General features: G+C 39.6%; 1 protein-coding gene, 2 non-coding genes and 1 pseudogene across 4 annotated transcripts; 2 read left to right on the forward strand and 2 right to left on the reverse strand.

The window, feature by feature from the left end:
* Positions 1-4817: 4817 nt before the first annotated feature.
* On the reverse strand, positions 4818-7250 carry LOC147564543 (L-type lectin-domain containing receptor kinase IV.1 pseudogene; annotated as a pseudogene). Its single transcript, XR_015227614.1, has one exon. The product of XR_015227614.1 is annotated as an L-type lectin-domain containing receptor kinase IV.1 pseudogene (transcript).
* Positions 7251-12379: 5129 nt separating this feature from the next.
* LOC147564544 (PKS-NRPS hybrid synthetase cheA-like) lies at positions 12380-15515 on the reverse strand. Its single transcript, XM_086635007.1, has 2 exons — positions 15426-15515; positions 12380-15208 (listed from the first exon to the last, which is right to left on the reverse strand). The coding sequence occupies exons 1-2, from the start codon at positions 15513-15515 to the stop codon at positions 12380-12382; spliced, it is 2919 nt and encodes a 972-aa protein (XP_086491133.1).
* A 2741-nt stretch (positions 15516-18256) lies between these two features.
* LOC147564545 (U1 spliceosomal RNA) lies at positions 18257-18416 on the forward strand. Its single transcript, XR_015231691.1, has one exon. It is a non-coding gene; the product is annotated as a U1 spliceosomal RNA (small nuclear RNA).
* Positions 18417-18846: 430 nt separating this feature from the next.
* LOC147564546 (U2 spliceosomal RNA) lies at positions 18847-19044 on the forward strand. Its single transcript, XR_015231580.1, has one exon. It is a non-coding gene; the product is annotated as a U2 spliceosomal RNA (small nuclear RNA).
* Positions 19045-19799: the final 755 nt, after the last annotated feature.

Raw genomic sequence — 19799 nt, forward strand, 5'->3', positions numbered from 1 at the left:
AGTGCTCCAAACTGTTGAAGGAATTGAGTGTTTTGTTCATCCATATTTGCTAGAGGAAGGAAAAGAAAGGAAGTTTTAACTGAAAACACGAACAAAGAGAGACTTAATCTCGGGAATGAAATCTCCTGAAGAGAAGAAGATGATGAAACTGACTAAATAAAGGTAGAAATTCGGTTCCTCGGGGGGAATCGTGCTAAAACTGCTGATAAACTGCTAAAATTGTGGGGGATAACTGCTAAATGGCGGAGGAGTAACCACCTAAGCACCAAAAGTGGAGGTTCCGATTGTCAAAATAAAATCGCACCACCCGGGAGCGACAAGACCACAACTAGTTTTTCTCTCCGAAAACCGTATATCTAATTATGTAGTATTTCCTTGTTTTACTAAGTTTAATCTAGTTAATTATGTTGTTGTTCCCTCCACTGGCCGTAGTGGGGGTCTTTTACTTCATTGGACCGATGATGTAGTTGTTAATGTGAATTCCTCCTCTGTTAACTATATTCATGTTTCAGTCAACTCCTTAGCCGATTCTGAGCCTTGGGACCTTTTTTGTATCTACGGTCCCCCTAGAGTGCAGGACAGACAGCAGTTCTGGACTGACTTTCTCGGTAAAATTAGGACTGTCACCAATCCCTATTGCTGCATTGGGGACCTCAATGCAATGAATTCGACTACGGATAAGTGGGGTGGATCCACTCACATCCCATTCATGACTAATTTCCAGACCTTCATGGGTGAAGCGAACCTTCTGGACCTAGGATTTAATGGTCCAGCTTATACTTGGACAAACTGCATGGCAATTCATCACTTGACTAGGGAAAGATTGGACCGAGCCCTTTGTGATGCAACTTGGTTATTAAGATTTCCCGAGTCAGGTGTTTTTCATCTCCCTAGATATAATAGCGACCACGCTCCTATCTTACTCAAACTAGCGGTACAGGGAAACATCCTGAAAACAATAGGTAAATTTGAAGTCTTTTGGATGAAGCATGCTGACTTTACTAGAATATTTAAAGAAAACTGGGATAGTAGCTCTGAACCGTTCTTAAATAAAGTTCAATCTGTTAAGGACTCCATCCAGAACTGGAGCAAACGTGCATTTGGGATGTTGAAAAATAGACTAACAATTTTACGTAAACGTCTTGCAGATATTCAAAATTTAATCCCGACGGAGGAAACTCTTCAGAGTGAGAGTCAGATTCAGGAGGAAATCTTGCATTTGGAGGAAATTCAAGCGTTAAAAGCTGAGCAAAGAACAAAATCTAAGTGGGCTCACAACGGGGACAGAAACACTAAAGCTTTTCACCTAGCGATGTCTACTAGGCGCCATAAAAATAGAATCCATTTACTCAGACTTAGCTCAGGACAAATCACCACAGACTCAGACGAAATTGCAAACGAATTAACTCTGTTTTTTCAGAATTTATTTCAGGCAGAACAGGTTATTGATCCGCCAACTGAGATTTTAAATGCATTTAAGGTGTTCTCGGCAGAAGCCCTGACCCACATCTCTAGGGTCCCATCAGGAGAGGAAATTAAAGCTGTCGTCATGGAGATGGGCTCCATCAAAAGTCCAGGCCCAGATGGGTTGTCGTGTTTTTTCTTCCAACATAATTGGGACGTGATAGGAGAGGAACTTATTACCTTCATAAGGGACCTCTTTATATCAGGTGACTTCGATCCATCTTTGAATTTGACGACTATAGCTTTAATTCCTAAAATCAAAAACCCGAGTAGGGCCTCGGACTTCAGACCGATTTCCTTGTGCAACTCAGTTTATAAATTCATCACAAAAATTATTGCAAATAGAATCAGACCATACCTTGAGGATTGCATTAGCTGGACCCAAAACGCTTTTGTTCCGGGTCGTCAGATTATGGACAATATTATTATTACCCAGGAACTCCTCCACTCTATGAACTTGTCCAAGGCTAAGAAAGGGGCGTTTTCACTCAAGATGGACATGTCCAAGGCCTATGATAGAGTGGACTGGAATTTTCTTCATTCGGTCCTTTTGGCCTCGGGTCTTCGAGGCCAAATTCTCAGCTTGATTATGCGGTGCATTACCACCCATAGGTTTAACCTTAAGATCAATGGGAATCTAGTCGGAGACTTTACGGCCTCTAGAGGCCTGAGACAAGGGTGCCCATTATCACCCTATCTCTTTATCCTCACCTCTCAATCTCTCTCCCTCTTAATTTCTCATTATGCTCAAAAAAATATGTTTACAGGGTACAAGATAAATCAAGCCTGTCCGAGTATTACTCATCTTTTATTTGCGGACGACTTGATTATCTTTGGTAAAGCCAACACAAAAAATTTAGATGCAATATTACAATTTATGGCACAATATGAAGCTTTTTCAGGTCAGAAAGTCAACTTCGAGAAGTCCTCAATCCTATTCAGTCGAGGAGTACCTGAATCAATCCAACAAAGCTTCATCAACCAACTCAGAGCGCCAATTATGACAGATCAGGCCAAGTATCTTGGAGCACTCCTCCTTAAACCAGGTAACCGTATTAAGAGCTTTGAGTGGTTGGTAGACAAATTTCATAAATCTCTGGCAGGGTGGAAGCAAAAACTCGTTTCTCAAGCGGGTCGAACAGTCTTGATCAAATCGGTCTTGGGCCCCTATTGCACGTACCCCTTCAGTTATCAACTAATACCAACAGGAGTCCTAGACCAGCTCGAAAAGGCGGAACGCAATTTTTGGTGGGGTCACACGGCACATGAAAAAAAATTCACTTCATCAAATGGGAGATCATAAGCAGTCCAAAACATAAAGGGGGACTAGGCATACGTACACTACAACAAGTCAATGAGGCGCTTATAGCCAAAATGACGTGGCGACTCCTAACAAATTCTAGTGCGATCTGGGTCAAACTCTTAAAGGGCAAATATGTGAATTATGATGACTTTTGGTCGTCTACTGCCACTTCTTCACCCTCACCCTTCTGGAAATCGGTTCTCAAAACCAGAGAGGTGATGGAGGGGAATGTGTTATGGATTATTGGGGATGGTACTTCAGTCAAGATTCAACAAGATCCTTGGGTCCTTAACAACCCTAATCACAGACCTGTTTGTGTAAAAGAACTCCCGTCAAATTTATTTTGGGTAGCCGATTTAATCATACCTCGCACAAACAGTTGGAATTTACCCTTAATCTCTCATTACTTTGACAGCCAAACTATTCTTGAGATTTCAAGAATCAAACTCCCACAAAGGATACAACAAGACAGACTAATATGGTGCAAGACAGAAAGTGGGAAATTCACAACAAAATCCTATTATACAGAAATCAAGGATATGCCTATACTTAGTGAGAAGGCTCAAAACTTTCCATGGAAACTATTCTGGAAGAGGAAAGATATGAAACCAAACGTTCAAATATTTATTTGGAAACTTGTTCACGACGGATTAGCCAACCTCAGTAATATAGGTAAGAGACAAGTACAAATACCTCAAGTTTGCCGCATGTGTGATTCCGACGAAATAGAAACAGTGGAACATCTATTTGGTTGCTGCCCAAAATTCAACCAGCTCCTGCATCTTACCCAAGAAGACGACTTGATTCAGACCAATATAGATCCAGTGGGTAGACTCAAGAGCATACTCGAAAATCATCAAAATAGAGAGCATAAATGGTATCTAACTACTTCGATTATGTGGAATTGGTGGAAAATGAGAAATGAACTTATCTTTAACAACATCCAACCGGATCTCCAGAGGTGTTGGTGGATCACTCGAGAAGAACTCAGGTATAATCATACTCATGAACCCTCCCTTTCCACTAACAGTGTAGCACATGCAGATAATTGGTGCCCTCCTCCCTTGGGTCGAATCAAAATTAATTTTGATGGTTCATTCAAAGAAACCAGAGCATCGAGTGCAGCCGTTTCGAGAGATGAGAATGGAGAAATCATAGATGTAAGAACAGAAGTTTTCCCGCCGGTGTCTCCCCTCCATAGCGAGATGATAGGGTTCCGGTCGGTTGTTGAAATGGCTGAACAAAGGAAAGAGGCGACTTATATTATTGAGGGAGACTCTAGGGTTTTATTAGAGTTGATCTCAGCCGCTGATCCGACGATCCCGTGGAGACTCCTTTATGAGATCAACGATCTCAGGGCACGCACGCGTCTCCTTGATGTCTCCCTTGCTTACTGCCCGCGTGACAACAATCGACTGGCCCATGAGCTGGCTTTTTCTTCTTCCCTACCCCTGTAATTTGGCTTGTTTTCTTTATTAGTCCTTATGTTAACTTCAGTGTTGCTTATAACCCCTTCGTGAAAACGATTCGGGTTAACTTTGTAACCTTGTTTTAATGAAAGGTATTTTCTTTGCTCAAAAAAAAAATAAAAATAAGAAGAAACGTAATTAAAAAACAAATTAGAAAAAGATAAGAATAAATTATATCATCAAAATGGATGTTCCACTGATTTTAAAATGTGGTATATAGAATTAGATAGTACAGGAATCTATAGGTTTATTGGGTGGAAATAGGGGTCTAGGTTTAAATTGATTTTTAGATTATTTTGTGGACCCCGTTTTCTTACTTATGTCACCATTCCCAACAAAGAACGGTAGGCTGCAACGAAATAAAACAAGGGTAGGTTACGGTAGGTGGTTGGGCTTCAGTTTTCCTTAAGTTTTCACTGGAGGTGCCTGTAACTAGTTGTTATCTTGGGGCCCTTCGAAATGTGAGGCCCAAAGCAGCCGCTTTGGCTGCTTTGGGCCTGGGCCGCCCCTGAAAGTAGAACCATATATTTTTTGCCAGCGGACAGTGAAGAATTGCATGCTCAATGGATTCAATCTCATTACAATTCGGGCAGTTGCGGTTATTATCAATATATTTACCTATCCTTTCTTTGACTGGGAGAGCTTTAACACAAATTTTCCATAAAAACATTTTTACTCTGGGAACAACCGGGATAGACCAAAGAAAATTCCAATTAGGAGAATAGGGTTGGGGTGAATTCATGCTGATGCAAAGGTGTTGATACATGGATTTGTTATACAACCCTAACTAAATTATGTGTTCTAGTGGAAACAGATAAGATTTTTCTGGATTGACCCACACAACTTAACAATCAACTCATATCAACGACCGTCAGAGAGGACTGACTCGGTAATGGATGACGATGACAAAGGGTATCCCTTGTCTACATAAGAAGGGTAGGATACGCCAAGATCTTCACAGCTTCCTCCTCGTCTCAAATTTACAGATATACCATTGCTCGTGTCAATGGCCCAAAGGTCTGTTTCTGGTAGTGGAAAATCTCTATCCAAGTAATGCACTACTTGTCTCATGGTGGGTCTAGCCCTTGCTAAATTATGAGAACAGAGCAAGCCCAATTTCAAAACCAACTCCATCTCTTCTACCACATATTCACCTCTCAATTTTGGATCACTTGTCTCTAAAATTACGCCTCTAGTCCAACAAGAAAACACCCAATCCACCAGAACTATACCTTCTGCTGTCTCAGAATTAGGTGCCTCTATGGGTCTTCTCCCACATGCTACTTCAAGCAAGAGTGCCCCAAATGCAAAAACATCGGTGCTTGTGGTAGCTTTCCCGGTTCTGATCAGATCTGGTGCTAGATAACCCAATGTTCCTACCACACTAGTTGTTTGAGGATTGGTTTCACGATCGACCAATCTTGCTAGCCCAAAATCACCTAACCGGGCATTCATTTCACCATCTAGTAGAATATTACTGGCTTTGATATCTCTGTGAATAACAATTTTTTCCCACTCTTCATGTAAATAAGTTAGTCCACTGGCTACACCTTTGATGATTCTTAATCTTTGGTCCCAAGTGAGACTCGGAGACGAATTGATTCCACCGAAGAGGAACTTGTCTAAGCTACCATTAGGCATGTAATCGTAGACCAAAAGAAGCTCTTCTTTGCGTCTGCAATAGCCCAAGAGCTGCACTAAGTTTCGGTGCCGAAGTTGGCCAATACTAGCGATCTCCGCAATAAATTGTCTTACTCCTTGTCTTGAATCATGCGAAACTCTCTTGATGGCAACTTCGATTTTAGAAGTTGGAAGTAGACCTCTATATACTCTACCAAAGCCACCGAAACCGAGAATCTCTTTTTCTCTGAACCCCTTTGTAGCATTGTATAGATCTTTGTATGAGAATCTTTTTGCACCATAATTGAGCTCCCAATCCTCCACCAGTTCTGCGAACTTCTTCTTCCTTCTTATGATATAAAAGACGCCGAAGATAATCATTAACACAATAATTGGGACAACTATTGGCAATACAATTTGTAAGAGTTGTAAATGCTTCTTACGTTTTCGTCGAGGAAGTTTTGGAAGTTGAGAGAGATCTAGTGGTTTAGTTTCACCATTAATCTTAAAACTCCATCCTAGTATGTAATGAGATGTCAAAATTGATCCCGTAGATGAGGAGAAGCCAACGTACATGGAATCTGAGATGATAGTTGAAAGATCTCGGGACAAAGACAAGAGTGGAACATTTGGTTTAGGTATGTTAATTGGAGCAATTGTTACATTGAGTTGCTTATGTATCCCATCATAATCTACCCAAACTTGCATTGGTTCCCCACTAATAAGACTCAAATTTCTAAACCCACTAAATTTTGAATCAAAGTACATAGCAGGAGAGGATTGAACAGACTTAAGACCGTTGATATCGGTAGCAACGTGATTACTGTCTATATCAAACTCAGTATTATATATAGTATCTAGTTCCACAGCAAGGACATGGTTTGTGGAATTACCGTTCGTAGATCCATTGAAAAGGCCAAGATAGTAGCTTGGTAGAGCACCTGGTAGCCCTCTTTGAGGTGCAAGAACAAAGACGATTCCATGACCACCAATTTCGGTATACTCAGAGACTATTCCAAAAACAAAAGTAGTAGAGAAGGAAACAACACTAGCACTATTATTACCATTGGCTGCTGCCCCGACCGGAAATGAAGAAACGTTTTTGAATTGAAGTGGATAAGAGTAGAAGGCATGACCCAACCCTTGTCTGGTGTTGTTGGTCAATCTGAGGAGGCCATTGGGTGTGATTTCGGCTAGTCCATCTCGACTCAAATTCGCGGCATCTCTGAATCCGTTGTATACAAAACCAGGACCATACAAAGATAAGGATGTCGGAAGAAATCTGAGAAGAAGAAGAAGAAGAAAGTAGATTAACAACGACATGACTGTTGCTTACTAAACAAAGCAATTCAAATTTCTTTTTGACAACAAAGTGATAAGTTTATTATTAGTAACTGAACAAAATTCAGATTGGGCATTAAGCAGACATTAAACAATTCAAGGTCTTTTTCTAGGACATCAACTTGCAGATATTTAAGGCCTACCACAAAATTAAGTCAGTGTTTTTTATTTTTCTCTCAAATGTTTGGTCTAAATTGATTAACCTTGTGGTGTTATAGTCGTCAGTATCTTAATGTTTACGTTATTGTATCCAGTCAAGACGTTGATTGTGTGCTAGGCCTCCACATTAGTTCTGCAGGACTTTTAGTTGACTCTTTTTTTAGAGCTGCAATAAATATAAGCCCGCACCCAATGGTCTATTGAGTTTAAACAATGACACCAGAAGAGGAGTAGGCAGTTCCTTCTACTCCCGCCGGCTTAAATTCAAGATCAATAATTCATCATCATCACCACCAGAAGACGAGTAGGAAGTGTTGGAATTTTGGACAAGTTATTAAGTAATCTATTTTATAAAATCAGAAATTAATTTTTATAATATTTGAATTTGAAATTTATGTCTAATAGTTATATCTTTTGATAAATTATATGGAGAGATATCTCTTTTTGTGAAAAGATTTTCTACTTGAAAAGTGTCTTTTTGTCTTCTATAAATAAGATTTTCTATACACAAACTATAGGTTGATGAACCAACATGTAGAAACAATGTCAGAAAACCTTTGCCATCTTCATCATGTTCTAATGCTCCTTTAGTGAAATCTCCACAAGTTACTTGGTGTAGTTTCACAAAGGCTTGTCATATCTTGGGAAGCAATTTGCCTTGTACCCTTCAAGTAATCTCGAGTGAGAGGGGGCAAATAATGCTTTAAGGAAAGTGTACCTAGTACACGTTTCAAGCCTCTAATCTCCATCCCTCTTCTTTTCATCTTCTTTGTGTATTCGAAGACAAATTTTATAACAGGAAGTAATATCAAAATTTATTTGTGCTCAAAAGTGTCCAGCTCTGTTGGTAATCTATGTGTGTTATTTAAGATGACATTTAAGAGGTCGTAGGTTCAATCCTCTATGTCAACAAATTTTGGGCGCGTCTATAGGCGCCTCTTCAAAATGTTACCTCCCTCTATAGGCGCACCCCGTACGGACATGTTTTTTGTTTTAGGCGCCTCTAAGCGCCCCCCTCTCCTTGACCATTATTAGGGCATCATAGGCAGCAGGCTTTTTTTGTTTTGAAAACGAATTGGGGGAAAAAGGGGAAACGGGTTTAGGTAACTTCTCTCTCTCTCCTAGGGCACGGTTGGTTCCATCTAGGGCAAATCAGCAACATCAACACTTCCTCTCTTCATCTTAGGTAACTTCTTAACTATTTTTTGTCCTTGGAAAGAACTCCATGAATGTTTAAGGTTTTTGTTTTGAAATCTTGTTCATTTTTAATGTTTTTCGTTTTAATGTGGAGGTAGCCATGGTAGTGAATATTTGTTACTTCGGTTGATAGTATATTGTATTTTCTTAGATTTTTGGAGAGAAACTGGTCGGATGTAATTCTGCCACTATTCGGACTCGAACCAGTCCGAAATAATTCGGCGTAGACAGTCCGAACCGTTTCGGCGTCGACAGTCCGTAACGTTTCGGCGTAGACAGTCCGAATATTTGTGGACAGTCCTTATCAGAGATTTATGTCTTATATGTTATGTGCGCATATTTGTATCGCTCCCAAGACTTTCCCTTCTGCGCCTAGGTCCTAACCCTATTACTCCTACCACCCCCTTGCATCTGCATCTGCGGCCTTTGTTTAAGCCTTTTTTTTTTTACTGTGTTGCCTTTTCTCTTTCTTCCTCCGGAGTTGTCCAATAAGTTACGTTCCGATGCACGTGTTCCAACATATGCACCAGGTGTTTCAACAAGTTGGCAAGAGCGCTTTTACTTTCTAGTGTTCCTACTTATGCAAGGCAAGCACAATCTAGTAAACCAGAAATAAAAAACTTAGTTATCCAATTAACATGAGTAATTGATCATCTTTCTTAGTTTGACAATCAATTTGACAAATCTACATGATTAAATTTCATAAAGTATTTGATTACTGAATAATATTTCTTATTTCCTTCGAATTTACCTTTTATTTTATAAGAGGTTATCTTATTTCTTAATAGCTCGTCTTAATTTTATCATGGCTGAACGTGTTCATCCTACCGGGAGTGTTAGGGCTCGTAGAGTTCAAAGTCGAATGGCGGTCGATGAAACCCAAGAACCAGTTGATGCAGATCCTTCAGACCCTTATTCAGGGGGTCCGTCTGATCGATCCTTGTTGAAAGGATTCAAGAAACACATAGCATTCCAAATATGGAATAAACCGGTAAGTGTGGTGTTGAATTAACTTTGTGATTAAATATTCTTGTTATGTTTGATTTTTTTTTTATTTTCAGGAGAGAGCGTTGCTGAAACTACACAATCACTCTCCTGCTGTTCTTACTGGGTCTCTTTCGGTCCAAGAAATTTATGATGAAAAGAAAACACAAATATGGGACTTGGATCGGGAGTTCTCTTTTGTTCAAGAATTGATTAAGAGCACCGGACTGGCTCACATTGCCAAGTACTCGTACCAGAAGTTGGATCGGATTATAATTTCTGCATTTGTTGAGAGGTGGTACGAGGATACAAACAGTTTCCATATGCCGTTTGGAGAGATGACGATCACACTAGACGATGTAAATCGTATTTGTTCACTTCCGATTGAAGGTCGTGTGGTCGTTGTAGAAGAAGAGGATGAAACAGAAGACTTAAATTTGGTTTCTTGGTATCTAGGAGTTCAGTACGAGGTTGCCGAAGAAGAAATGGGTTCCTCGAGAAGTATCCGGTTGAGATGGTTGAGAGAAAACCTCAGCGGTTCGAAAGACGATGACACTGAAGAAAGAAAGATCTGTTGTGCACGAGGATACTTACTGCATTTGTTAGGGTCAACACTGTTCGCTGATAAAAGTGGTTCCAAGGTCCCAGTTATTTTCCTACAGTACTTGAGGCACCTGGATGAGATTCCTAAATTCTCTTGGGGTACCGCTGTGCTTGCCTTTCTTTATAGGCAACTTGGGTTAGCCTCGACAAATGGTGCTCATCAGATGGCAGGTTACCTGACACTTTTGCAGGTAATACTTGATTTATATTGATTATTTATAGATTTGTTTAGTTTTAGTTAAAATATTCATGTCTAAGACATTACTTTTTTTTTGTAGGCTTGGATAGATGATCATTTTAATCTTGGTTTATCCGTTCCAAACCATTCATATGTGGCTAGCCCTAACATTCCCCGTATGCATAAATGGGAGGAGCACATTATGAAAGGAACCCAAAAGAGTGCATTATACAACCTCCGGGAGCAGTTAGACGATCTAACGGAGAGAGATGTAAGTATATTTAAATCTTCTTTTATTTTATTTTCCTTTTTTGTTCATATCTTTCATATTTATATGTATCATGTAGGTGATTTGGGATCCATATCGGCCCATGGAGTCCGTAGATGTAATAGATACACCCGAGTACTCATACTACATGGGATGTCTTGTGGTTAACGACATCGCCGAGTCGTATAACCCAGATAAGGCTTTAAGGCAATTGGGGTTGGTTCTGACAATTCCTAAGGCGCCGATTAGACCGAAGAAGGTATTGAAGAAAGGTGAAGCAAAAAATTACGGTAATACTACTTGGTATTGGAAGCGTTGGGAGGATCACCTACTCCACCCCGAAGATAGATCAAGAATTTGTCACCTGGCTCAATGGGAATCCGTACCCAATTATTTAGAGTGGTTCACCAAAGTCTCGCACCCCAGGGTCCAAAATACTCGTTTTCGAAAATCTGGTGAAAAACAATACTTGGGATCAGTGACATACTTTGTAAGTTTTTTACCAAATGTTCTTATATTATCTTCTTCGACTATCATGAGTTTGATTTTTTCCATGTGTGTCTGTTTTCAGTTGGATGGAGCGAAGAGGTGCCTTGCGGAACTAAATCGGACCGACTATACAACAGTTCGTGAAACTTTAGAGATGGTCATCGCTCAACAACCGCTTCCCGATATTCCAACATCCTCTCAAGCTGAACCCTCTCAAGCTGAACCCTCTCAAGCTGAACCCTCTCAAGCTGAACACTCTCATCCTTCCCAGCTAGTGGACGGACCTAGAAGGAAACCCGCTGTAAAAAAGAGGCCAAGAAAAAATGCATGACAACGGGTAGATATGGAAAAAAAACACTTTGGATATTGAATCCTTTTGAATGTTATGAATCTTTTTTGAATGTTATGAAACTTTTTGGATATTATTAATGTAGATGTGATGAACTTGTTCGGTTCGTTTTGGATATTATTAATGTGGAATGTGATAAACTTTTTGGCTTCGTGTAAATGTTCATGTTTATAAAACTATTTGAATTTGAGTTGATAACAAGAAGGAAAAAAACAGTACTCTGCTCGGAGAGGACGGTCCGTCCAGTGAGTCAAGGTCCCGGAGGTCGTCGCAGTCCGAACTTAGACCCGGGGCTAAAATTTAGTCCCGGATTAACCCATCCGTCCTCAAACGGACAGGACAGTCCGTCCAGTGAGACAAGGTCCCGGAGGTCGTCGCAGTCCGAACTTAGACCCGGGGCTAAAATTTAGTCCCGGATTAACCCATCCGTCCTCAAACGGACAGGACGGTCCGTCCAGTGAGACAAGGTCCCGGAGGTCGTCGCAGTCCGAACTTAGACCCGGGGCTAAAATTTAGTCCCAGATTAACCCATCCGTCCTCAAACGGACAGGACAGTCCGTCCAGTGAGACAAGGTCCCGGAGGTCGTCGCAGTCCGAACTTAGACCCGGGGCTAAAATTTAGTCCCGGATTAACCCATCCGTCCTCAAACGGACAGGACGGTCCGTCCAGTGAGACAAGGTCCCGGAGGTCGTCGCAGTCCGAACTTAGACCCGGGGCTTAAATTTAGTCCCGGATTAATCCATCCGTCCCCAAACGGACAGGACAGTCCGTCCAGTAAGTTTTTCTCTTTTCTCTCTTCTCTCTCTCTCTGTTAGTTATATCAAAAATTACTTTAAATTACTCTAGTATAATTAAAATTAAACCTCAAAACAATATTACTTTAAGTTACTCTAATATAATCTCAAAAATTTCTAATTAAAAATTTTTACTTCAAAACAATCTCATATATGTTTTTCAATCATCAAGATTAACTACGAACTCTGAAGGTTCATTTGACTCGCTACATGGAGGGTAGAACGCGCCTTCGTTGTCAATTCTGTCTCCAACAAGATCGAACCAACCTCGGGCCTCATTAGTTGCATATCTCTGCCATTGTAATGCAAGTGGAGGAAGTATAGTATTTCTCCCAAGTTTAATAGAAACAAAATGACAGTCGTTGACATACCCAATGCATATCATTTCATAATTTTGAGACAAGTTACCTGACTGTGAAACTGGGGGACCATTACGCAAGGGTAAGAAAGTTGTTGAACCTGCTAAAGTGAGATGAACCAATACACAGTTGTAATGAGTGGAGACGACATAATTAGTATAAGGGTGACTGTAGTACCAATCTCTGTCAACACCTGGATCAAAGTTGTTAGTTGCCGCTAAGGTGGAATAATAGTCATCATTAAACATCTCTTCCCAAAAATCCTTGTGATTATTAAGATCTTCGAGGACGATCTTCCGAATCTCTTTCCAACCAGTACTTAGAGGAAAGCCAAGTCCTTGAGCTACGGCATGGTACCCACAATGACCATCGCCCGGCACGTCATTTATAGCATTTATAAATGGATAAATAATAACCGGCATTTGATCTAAATAACAGTCTCCACTCCCTCGGGTAGCCCGAGTATTACGTGTACGTACGATGGGAGGTGATGGAAGATCTTCATCAATGCATTTGGCATATTCGAAAGCGGATAAGTTTCTTTTCGTTGATTTTGCGGCTTCCTTCTCTTTTTTGCTCATTTTGTTCTTCTTTGGAGCACCTTTAGTTATGGTCTTTTGTAATGGCTCAGACAAGTTGGTCGTAAGCGGCGAGACAACGTCCCTCAATCTTTCAAGTATTGCTTTCCTCTCAGGACCGGTCGACCTACCCCACAACATATGAAGTAGTTCCATTTCATGTGATGAGTCAAGATCATTGTACTCCTCCGGAATGGGATTAATTGATAATTGAGTCCATTGATGGTGAATGATATCTAATGGAAATACCTTTTGTTGTTTCATTAAATCAATCATCTCGTGTGCACAAGGAAGCCCATAAACAGATCGGAGAACACATCCACAATTTTTGACGTTAATGGTAATACCATCTGCACGGTGTATCTCATCTACCATTAGGTCTAAGGCAGCATGTGAAACATACCCTCTAAGATCTCTCATAAACTTGCTTTGGTGAGGACCCTTCACCTTTGTACGACTATACTCAAATGAAGCTTTGATCTCTCGAATAGCTATCTCGTTCATGGCATGTATAGATTCCCAACATGTAACATAGTTGCCTTCGGAGTTGCCTAAATGTTTTTTCAACTTTGCATGAGCCCCCTCGACACGATTGGTTGTATTATTACCCATATGCATCACCTGATTCGTCCATGCTGTGACAAATGTATCTTTAAGTATCAACCAAGTCTTCTGGACATAGGTTACATCGTTTAGATTTGACCGTGACCATGTCCTCACAAATTCTTCCACTGCTTGATTATAGTCAGATACGGTCTCTGCATACATAATCATGCGAAACATTGACATGAAATTTTTGAACCCTCTATGTTTGAAGTTACCTTTTACTTTTGCTACCACACACTTGTCAATATGCCACGTACACAACAATCGGTTGGCATGTGGAAATACTTCACCAATGGCATTAATGAGAGCAAGTTCACGGTCGGTTACAAACACTTTTGGCATTGAGTCAGGAGGAAACAATGTTCTCAGACGATTAAGAGCCCACGCGTATTGATTTGTCACCTCTCCATCCATAAAAACAAGCGCCGCTGTGAAAGTTTTCATAGTAGATGTAATCCCAACAATCTGAAGCAACGGCTTCTTAAAACGGTTTGTTTTGTAGGTACAGTCAAGCATCAATACAGTATGGAAGCATTTCAATATGTTGATTGAGTCGGGGTGTGCCCAAAATAGGTTAGTGACTTCATCCGTCTCTTCATTTTTCGAGAAATGATAAACATAGTTGCTTTCCACTAACAACTTCATCAATTGTTGCATTGGACTTCTTCCTTCTTGATTCAAACTGCGTATCTTCGCCTTTGCATTGTATATGGTTTTCATTGTGGAAGTATTATCATTAAATGTGGCACGCACTTGTGAAAGTATATCACGCGGTTTTGTACCAATTTTCAATAACTTATCAACTAAATCTTGTTCTTTGCAACTCAACCTATTAGCATATGCATGACCAAGAAGACTTACAGCTAATTCGTGGTTATGAATTCCAGACACAACTTCCACCTTCCATGTATCACCATCACCTGGAATCCCTTTGAGATAGAATGGACAGTTGCACTTTTTTGTGCTAGTTTTCCTTTTCTTTTCAGGAGGAGGATTTGTTTTTGGAACCAAATCTTTCTTCATATGTGATCGATACTCACCGCTTCTTTCACATTTTAGATGTAACTTTGGTTTCTTCCCACCAATTCTATTTTGTGATTTGCCTATCAAAATCACGAAATTAAGCTTTCTTCCAATTTCCTTAGCCCATTCGACTAGCTTGTCTCGAGTTTCAAACACATCTTCGGTCACAAAATGTTCACCAACATCAATACTAATTTTTTGCCCCTCTTTTGAATCTACATTATCATTTGAGTGTACATTGTCACTTGAATCATTTGGTTTGCGGTTGTTCTCCTCCGTGGTTCGAGATGAGCCTTCGTTTAAAAAATATGGGAATGTACCCTCTACTTCCGCATGCCACTCGTCCTCCCTATGGGGACCTCCGAAATCCCAATGGTCTAAAGAACATGGTGAAAGACACGGACTTTTATTTAAATCAAAGACCTGAAACACAATAAAGTGGGGAAATCAGAAATATTTAACTTCCGGTTTGGATGATCCGAACCGTAACGGACTGGTTACACCGAACGGTTTCGGTGGGGATGATCCGTTAAATTTCGGACTGGTTAGGTCCGACCCGATCGAGCTTTCTCTGAAAAAAATAATGGACTTAAAAAACAAATTGGAAATTCATTAAACGGGTATAGAAAAGCTTATATACCTCTTTTTCGGTTAATCCATGCTCAGAAATAGGTGGAGAAGTCCCACTACATATATGCCCAAATTTTTTGGAGTTTCCTTCTTCAACCATGTTATTTTCAACTTTCAAGATGATTCCCACAATGTAGGATGATAAAGATGGTGGTCGGTGAAGGTACACGGAACACGTCGGTGCCGGAATATCAAGGGGTTGCCGGTGAGTCTCCCGGTGAAATCTTGGATGAGTTTTGTGATCCCTAGGTTTTTTTTCCATATAAAAAACTAAGTTTTGGTATCCTCTAGGGTTTGTAATTTCGGAAGAAGAAAAAGGCGCCTCTTTAAATTTCTGTAGGCGCCTCCAAATAGATGTCAAGAGAGGCGCCTATAGGTGTCGGGGTTGACCACGAAATTGACTATAGTCAATCCCTCCCAGGAGGCCCCTACAACATTTTGAAGAGGCGCCTATAGACGCGCCCACAAATTTTTGGTCTCTTTTAATTCGATTTTTTAGATAAGATTTGACATTAATGTAAAGACTCTAGAACTCCTATAGTTCACTATAAGTCTTATTTATTTCTTACAACAAAAGACTTATTTATTTCACAAAACAGTTTTGATCCATCAAGAACATCATAATAAGTGTTCGTTGGTCAAGTGATTATTTTTTTTTGTTGAACAAAAAAAAAAGTGATTATTTTGTGTTTGTACATATAGTTTGCACTGAAATGGGCGTGAATATGTTTCTATTCGTCATGTGTAATTATGTGATATTTTGATTGATCCTAACATTGAAAATCTTCGACGCGCAATTTTAAATTGTAAATGTAGCAGAAGCATAATGTTAAAAAGACTATTGAATGACACAAATGTTTCGATAGTCAAAACTATATATACACGAGTAGAAAGTTGCAAAGACTATTGCAGAAGCATAATGTTAAAAAGACTATTGCATCTAATTTGACCAAAAATTGTTATAATAGCCAAATTACATTAACTTTTTTTTTGCAAAGATCCTACAAGGGTGATGAAAGGGTAAAAAATGTAAGGTTGCAGACTTTACGAGGTGATTTTAAATCTCTTCATATGATTAACTCTGAAAATATTCCTGATTATGGTTTTAGAGGCCAATCTGTTGTTATAAATTGCGGTTAATGGTGAACAATTAACTGATTTACGTGTTATTGAGAAAATCATGAGATCATTGACAGGTCGTTTTGACTATGTTCTTGCTGCAATCGAGGAAGGAAAGTACCTCTCAACTATGTCAGTTGAAGGTTTGATGAGTTCATTATGTTCTCATGAACATAAGATGAACCAGAGAGCTGCTACAGGGTCTATATAACAAGCTTTTCAAAGCAAAGTGACTCTGTTTCAAAAAGGTGGTTCTAGTGGTGAAACACCTACCAACAAAGGTGAAGAAAGTCATGGTAAAGAACCAACAAAATTTGGAAGGTATGAAGATCTAAAGAAATGTTTTCGTTGCAAAAATTAGGTCACAATAAATCAGAATGTTTTCGGCGCTAATGGTGAAACACCTACCAACAAAGGTGAAGAAAGTCATGGTAAAGAACCCAAAAATTTTGGAAGGTATGACAGATCTAAAGAAATGTTTTCGTTGCAAAAATTAGGTCACAATAAATCAGAATGTTTTCGGCGCTAATGGTGAAACACCTACCAACAAAGGTGAAGAAAGTCATGGTAAAGAACCCAAAAATTTTGGAAGGTATGACAGATCTAAAGAAATGTTTTCGTTGCAAAAATTAGGTCACTATAAATCAGAATGTAGACTCCACCGGAGATCTTCGAATCACCAAATCATAAAACTAATGGCAAAGAAGGGTACCATTGTCCTCCAGGGCAGTCTATCTGTATTTTTAGACGACACAAGAACAATCCAGAAACCGTATATATTATGCATTGAAACAAATTATATGAAAAGAAGAAAAGGAAAGTCACCAACTTCACTATGTTCATACGGACTAATTAATTGATATAACGATCATCAGAGAGGAGTGACTCGACAATCGATGACGATGAAACAAAGTAAGCCTTATCTATATAACCAGGGTACCAATTTCTTCTGTCTTAGATTTCGGTGCCTTACGGTCTCACAAGCTAAACTCACAATTTTAAATTTGTAAAGTTATATGTACTGTGCATAATTCAGTCTGTCCCTCTGTGAATTTATGGCGTTCGCCCCTGTGATGTACCAATGATCCAAATACACATCCTTAGATGAAATCAACCTAGTCTCTTGGGATAGAGACTAGAGTTGAATATCTGGTTTATCCATGTTAATTGGAGCTACTGTTAGACAAAGTTGTTTCTCCACCTCATCATAATATACCATAGACTATTATGGGTCGTCCATTTGTGAGGCTTAAGTTCTTAAAACCACCTTTCTGGCTACTAAAATACTTTGGCTGGAGAGGATTGAACAAACTTGGCACTACTGAAGACCATGATTGAATCGTATATTTGTACCCTTATTCTCATCATCTCTTACGAAAACCACACAACTTTACAATAGTTGAAGTCGAAATTGGAGAAAATGATCTTTACGGGGATTAGTATTGAAATAATGAGAAGGTATGCTTGAGGATTTTGCTAAAACTCATATGTCTTGTCATGTGGGGAGGGACAGATGAAGTGATGGAGATACATGTAGTTATTTGGCTTGATGGAGGTACAGTTCCTCCTACAAGTTACTTGGGGCTAGCCTTGAGCTCTAGCAAGCCAGATTAGATTTAGTTGTGTGCTCATTCAGAATTTGATAGTCCCACATCAATAAAGTGGACGAAAAAGCTATATAGAGTAGTTGTACAAGAGAAGGTTGAGGAGTGGCTCTAAAACATACTTACCTGGACGGGGTCAATGGTTGATCAAGAAGGACCATGGCCTAGGTTAGTGACTTCCATTGCACTTAGGAGGGGCACTCGCCTAAGATCTACCCAAGTGGTGGAGTCTACGTCATAATTTGTGATAGAGGGGGTACGCGTCTGCGCGGCCCCTGCCACTATTATATTTAATTTAATGTTTGAAATGGTTGAAGCATATATAGGCCAAATTTGTATATTTCAACTTGATGGAACAAACTTGCCATCCTCTTTTTGTGTTTACACCAATTGGTTTATTGCAATCGCTCGGGTGGTACAAGCTCAGTATCTTGTTTGAGACAATAACATTGGCTTTGTATGGTTGTTGTTCTTCATGAATCTAATGAATTGACTTGATGTAATCTCGTTAGTTTTAGCGGTCTATCCATATCCTCTAGTTTAAGAGCAATAGTCACCGAATGAATGAAAGTCACTTTTGGGAATTAATCGAATCAATCAATAAGCATAACTATAGGGTGGGTCGAAATAGTCTCACACAGATAAAGTTAAAGCAACCAAGGAAGTTGGCAACTATTATAAAAACACAAAAGAGATGAAGGAGAGAGCATACCTTTCTCGGCCTTTTGGCTAAGATCAAGTGTAGTATCTGTTCTTATCAGTTTAATATCTGATATGTGGACCATTGGTTCACACGATATTAAATTAATTTTTTTCATGGGGGAGGGTCTATTACAGTAGCTTGCTGTTGGGGCTCTCGAGTGTCGCCTTTGTGTTGCACTATTGCATTGGCCCGGCACCCCCCTACCAATCCTTAACTTCCAAAATTTGTTAGTGCCTTCTGTCTTTCAGTACAGATTACTGAAAGTAGTTTCAGACACGCTTTCACTTATAGAAATGGATTGTTATTTTTTACCAACGCTCAAATTTTCATTTAATTCCGACACTTGTACTTCGATATTAGTAGTTTTAGCTGCTTTCCTTTATTTTTGGTCGCATCGATTTCTCTTATCTTCTAACAATCAATATCTGATTGGAAAGTATTCTAGTATATCTAGAAACTCTTGCTCTGCATCTCTTTGACTAGGTAAATCTATCATCAAGCACGGAAAGGAATACGTCCCCATGAACGAGGGTCAACAAAAATCAGGGAAGTTTTTTCAACATTAGTTTGTAATTCTTTAGGGTTTTGGTTTTAATTTCTCCACTGCTTCGGGTTCTTGCCCTATTTTCTTGTTAGGTGCTAATTCTTAATTCCTAGTTGCCTATACCATGGAAGTAGTAGACCACCCTTTGCATGTCCGATTTACTGTTGATTTCACTCAGCTGATTCCCGAGTCTGGATTATTAAGATATTATCTACCCGTGGTCAAGCTCATAACTCTTCAAATGAGGTTTTTTCTCCTCCAACTCATATCCACCAATGATTTTCAATCTTAACAGACCTTTAAGGTCATGTACCTCTATTGTATATCCTGGTCTCGTTTCTATCAGCCTACTTATCATGTTGAACCATTATGCCTACTTCGATAATATATCTTTTCCTAGTTATATATAGAGTA

The sequence above is a fragment of the Eschscholzia californica genome, unplaced genomic scaffold (genome assembly GCF_041429995.1).
Source record: "Eschscholzia californica isolate CP2 unplaced genomic scaffold, dmEscCali1.0.p SCAF_1, whole genome shotgun sequence".
NCBI classification, from domain to species: domain Eukaryota; kingdom Viridiplantae; phylum Streptophyta; class Magnoliopsida; order Ranunculales; family Papaveraceae; genus Eschscholzia; species Eschscholzia californica.

Bases quoted from the DNA above. Each gene is read 5' to 3' on its own strand.
- LOC147564544 (XM_086635007.1), bottom strand. From the start codon at position 15,515: ATGGTTGAAGAAGGAAACTCCAAAAAATTTGGGCATATATGTAGTGGG. The intron at 15,209-15,425 runs GTATATAAGCTT...ATTGTGTTTCAG, and splicing joins ATGGATTAACCGAAAAAGAG to GTCTTTGATTTAAATAAAAG.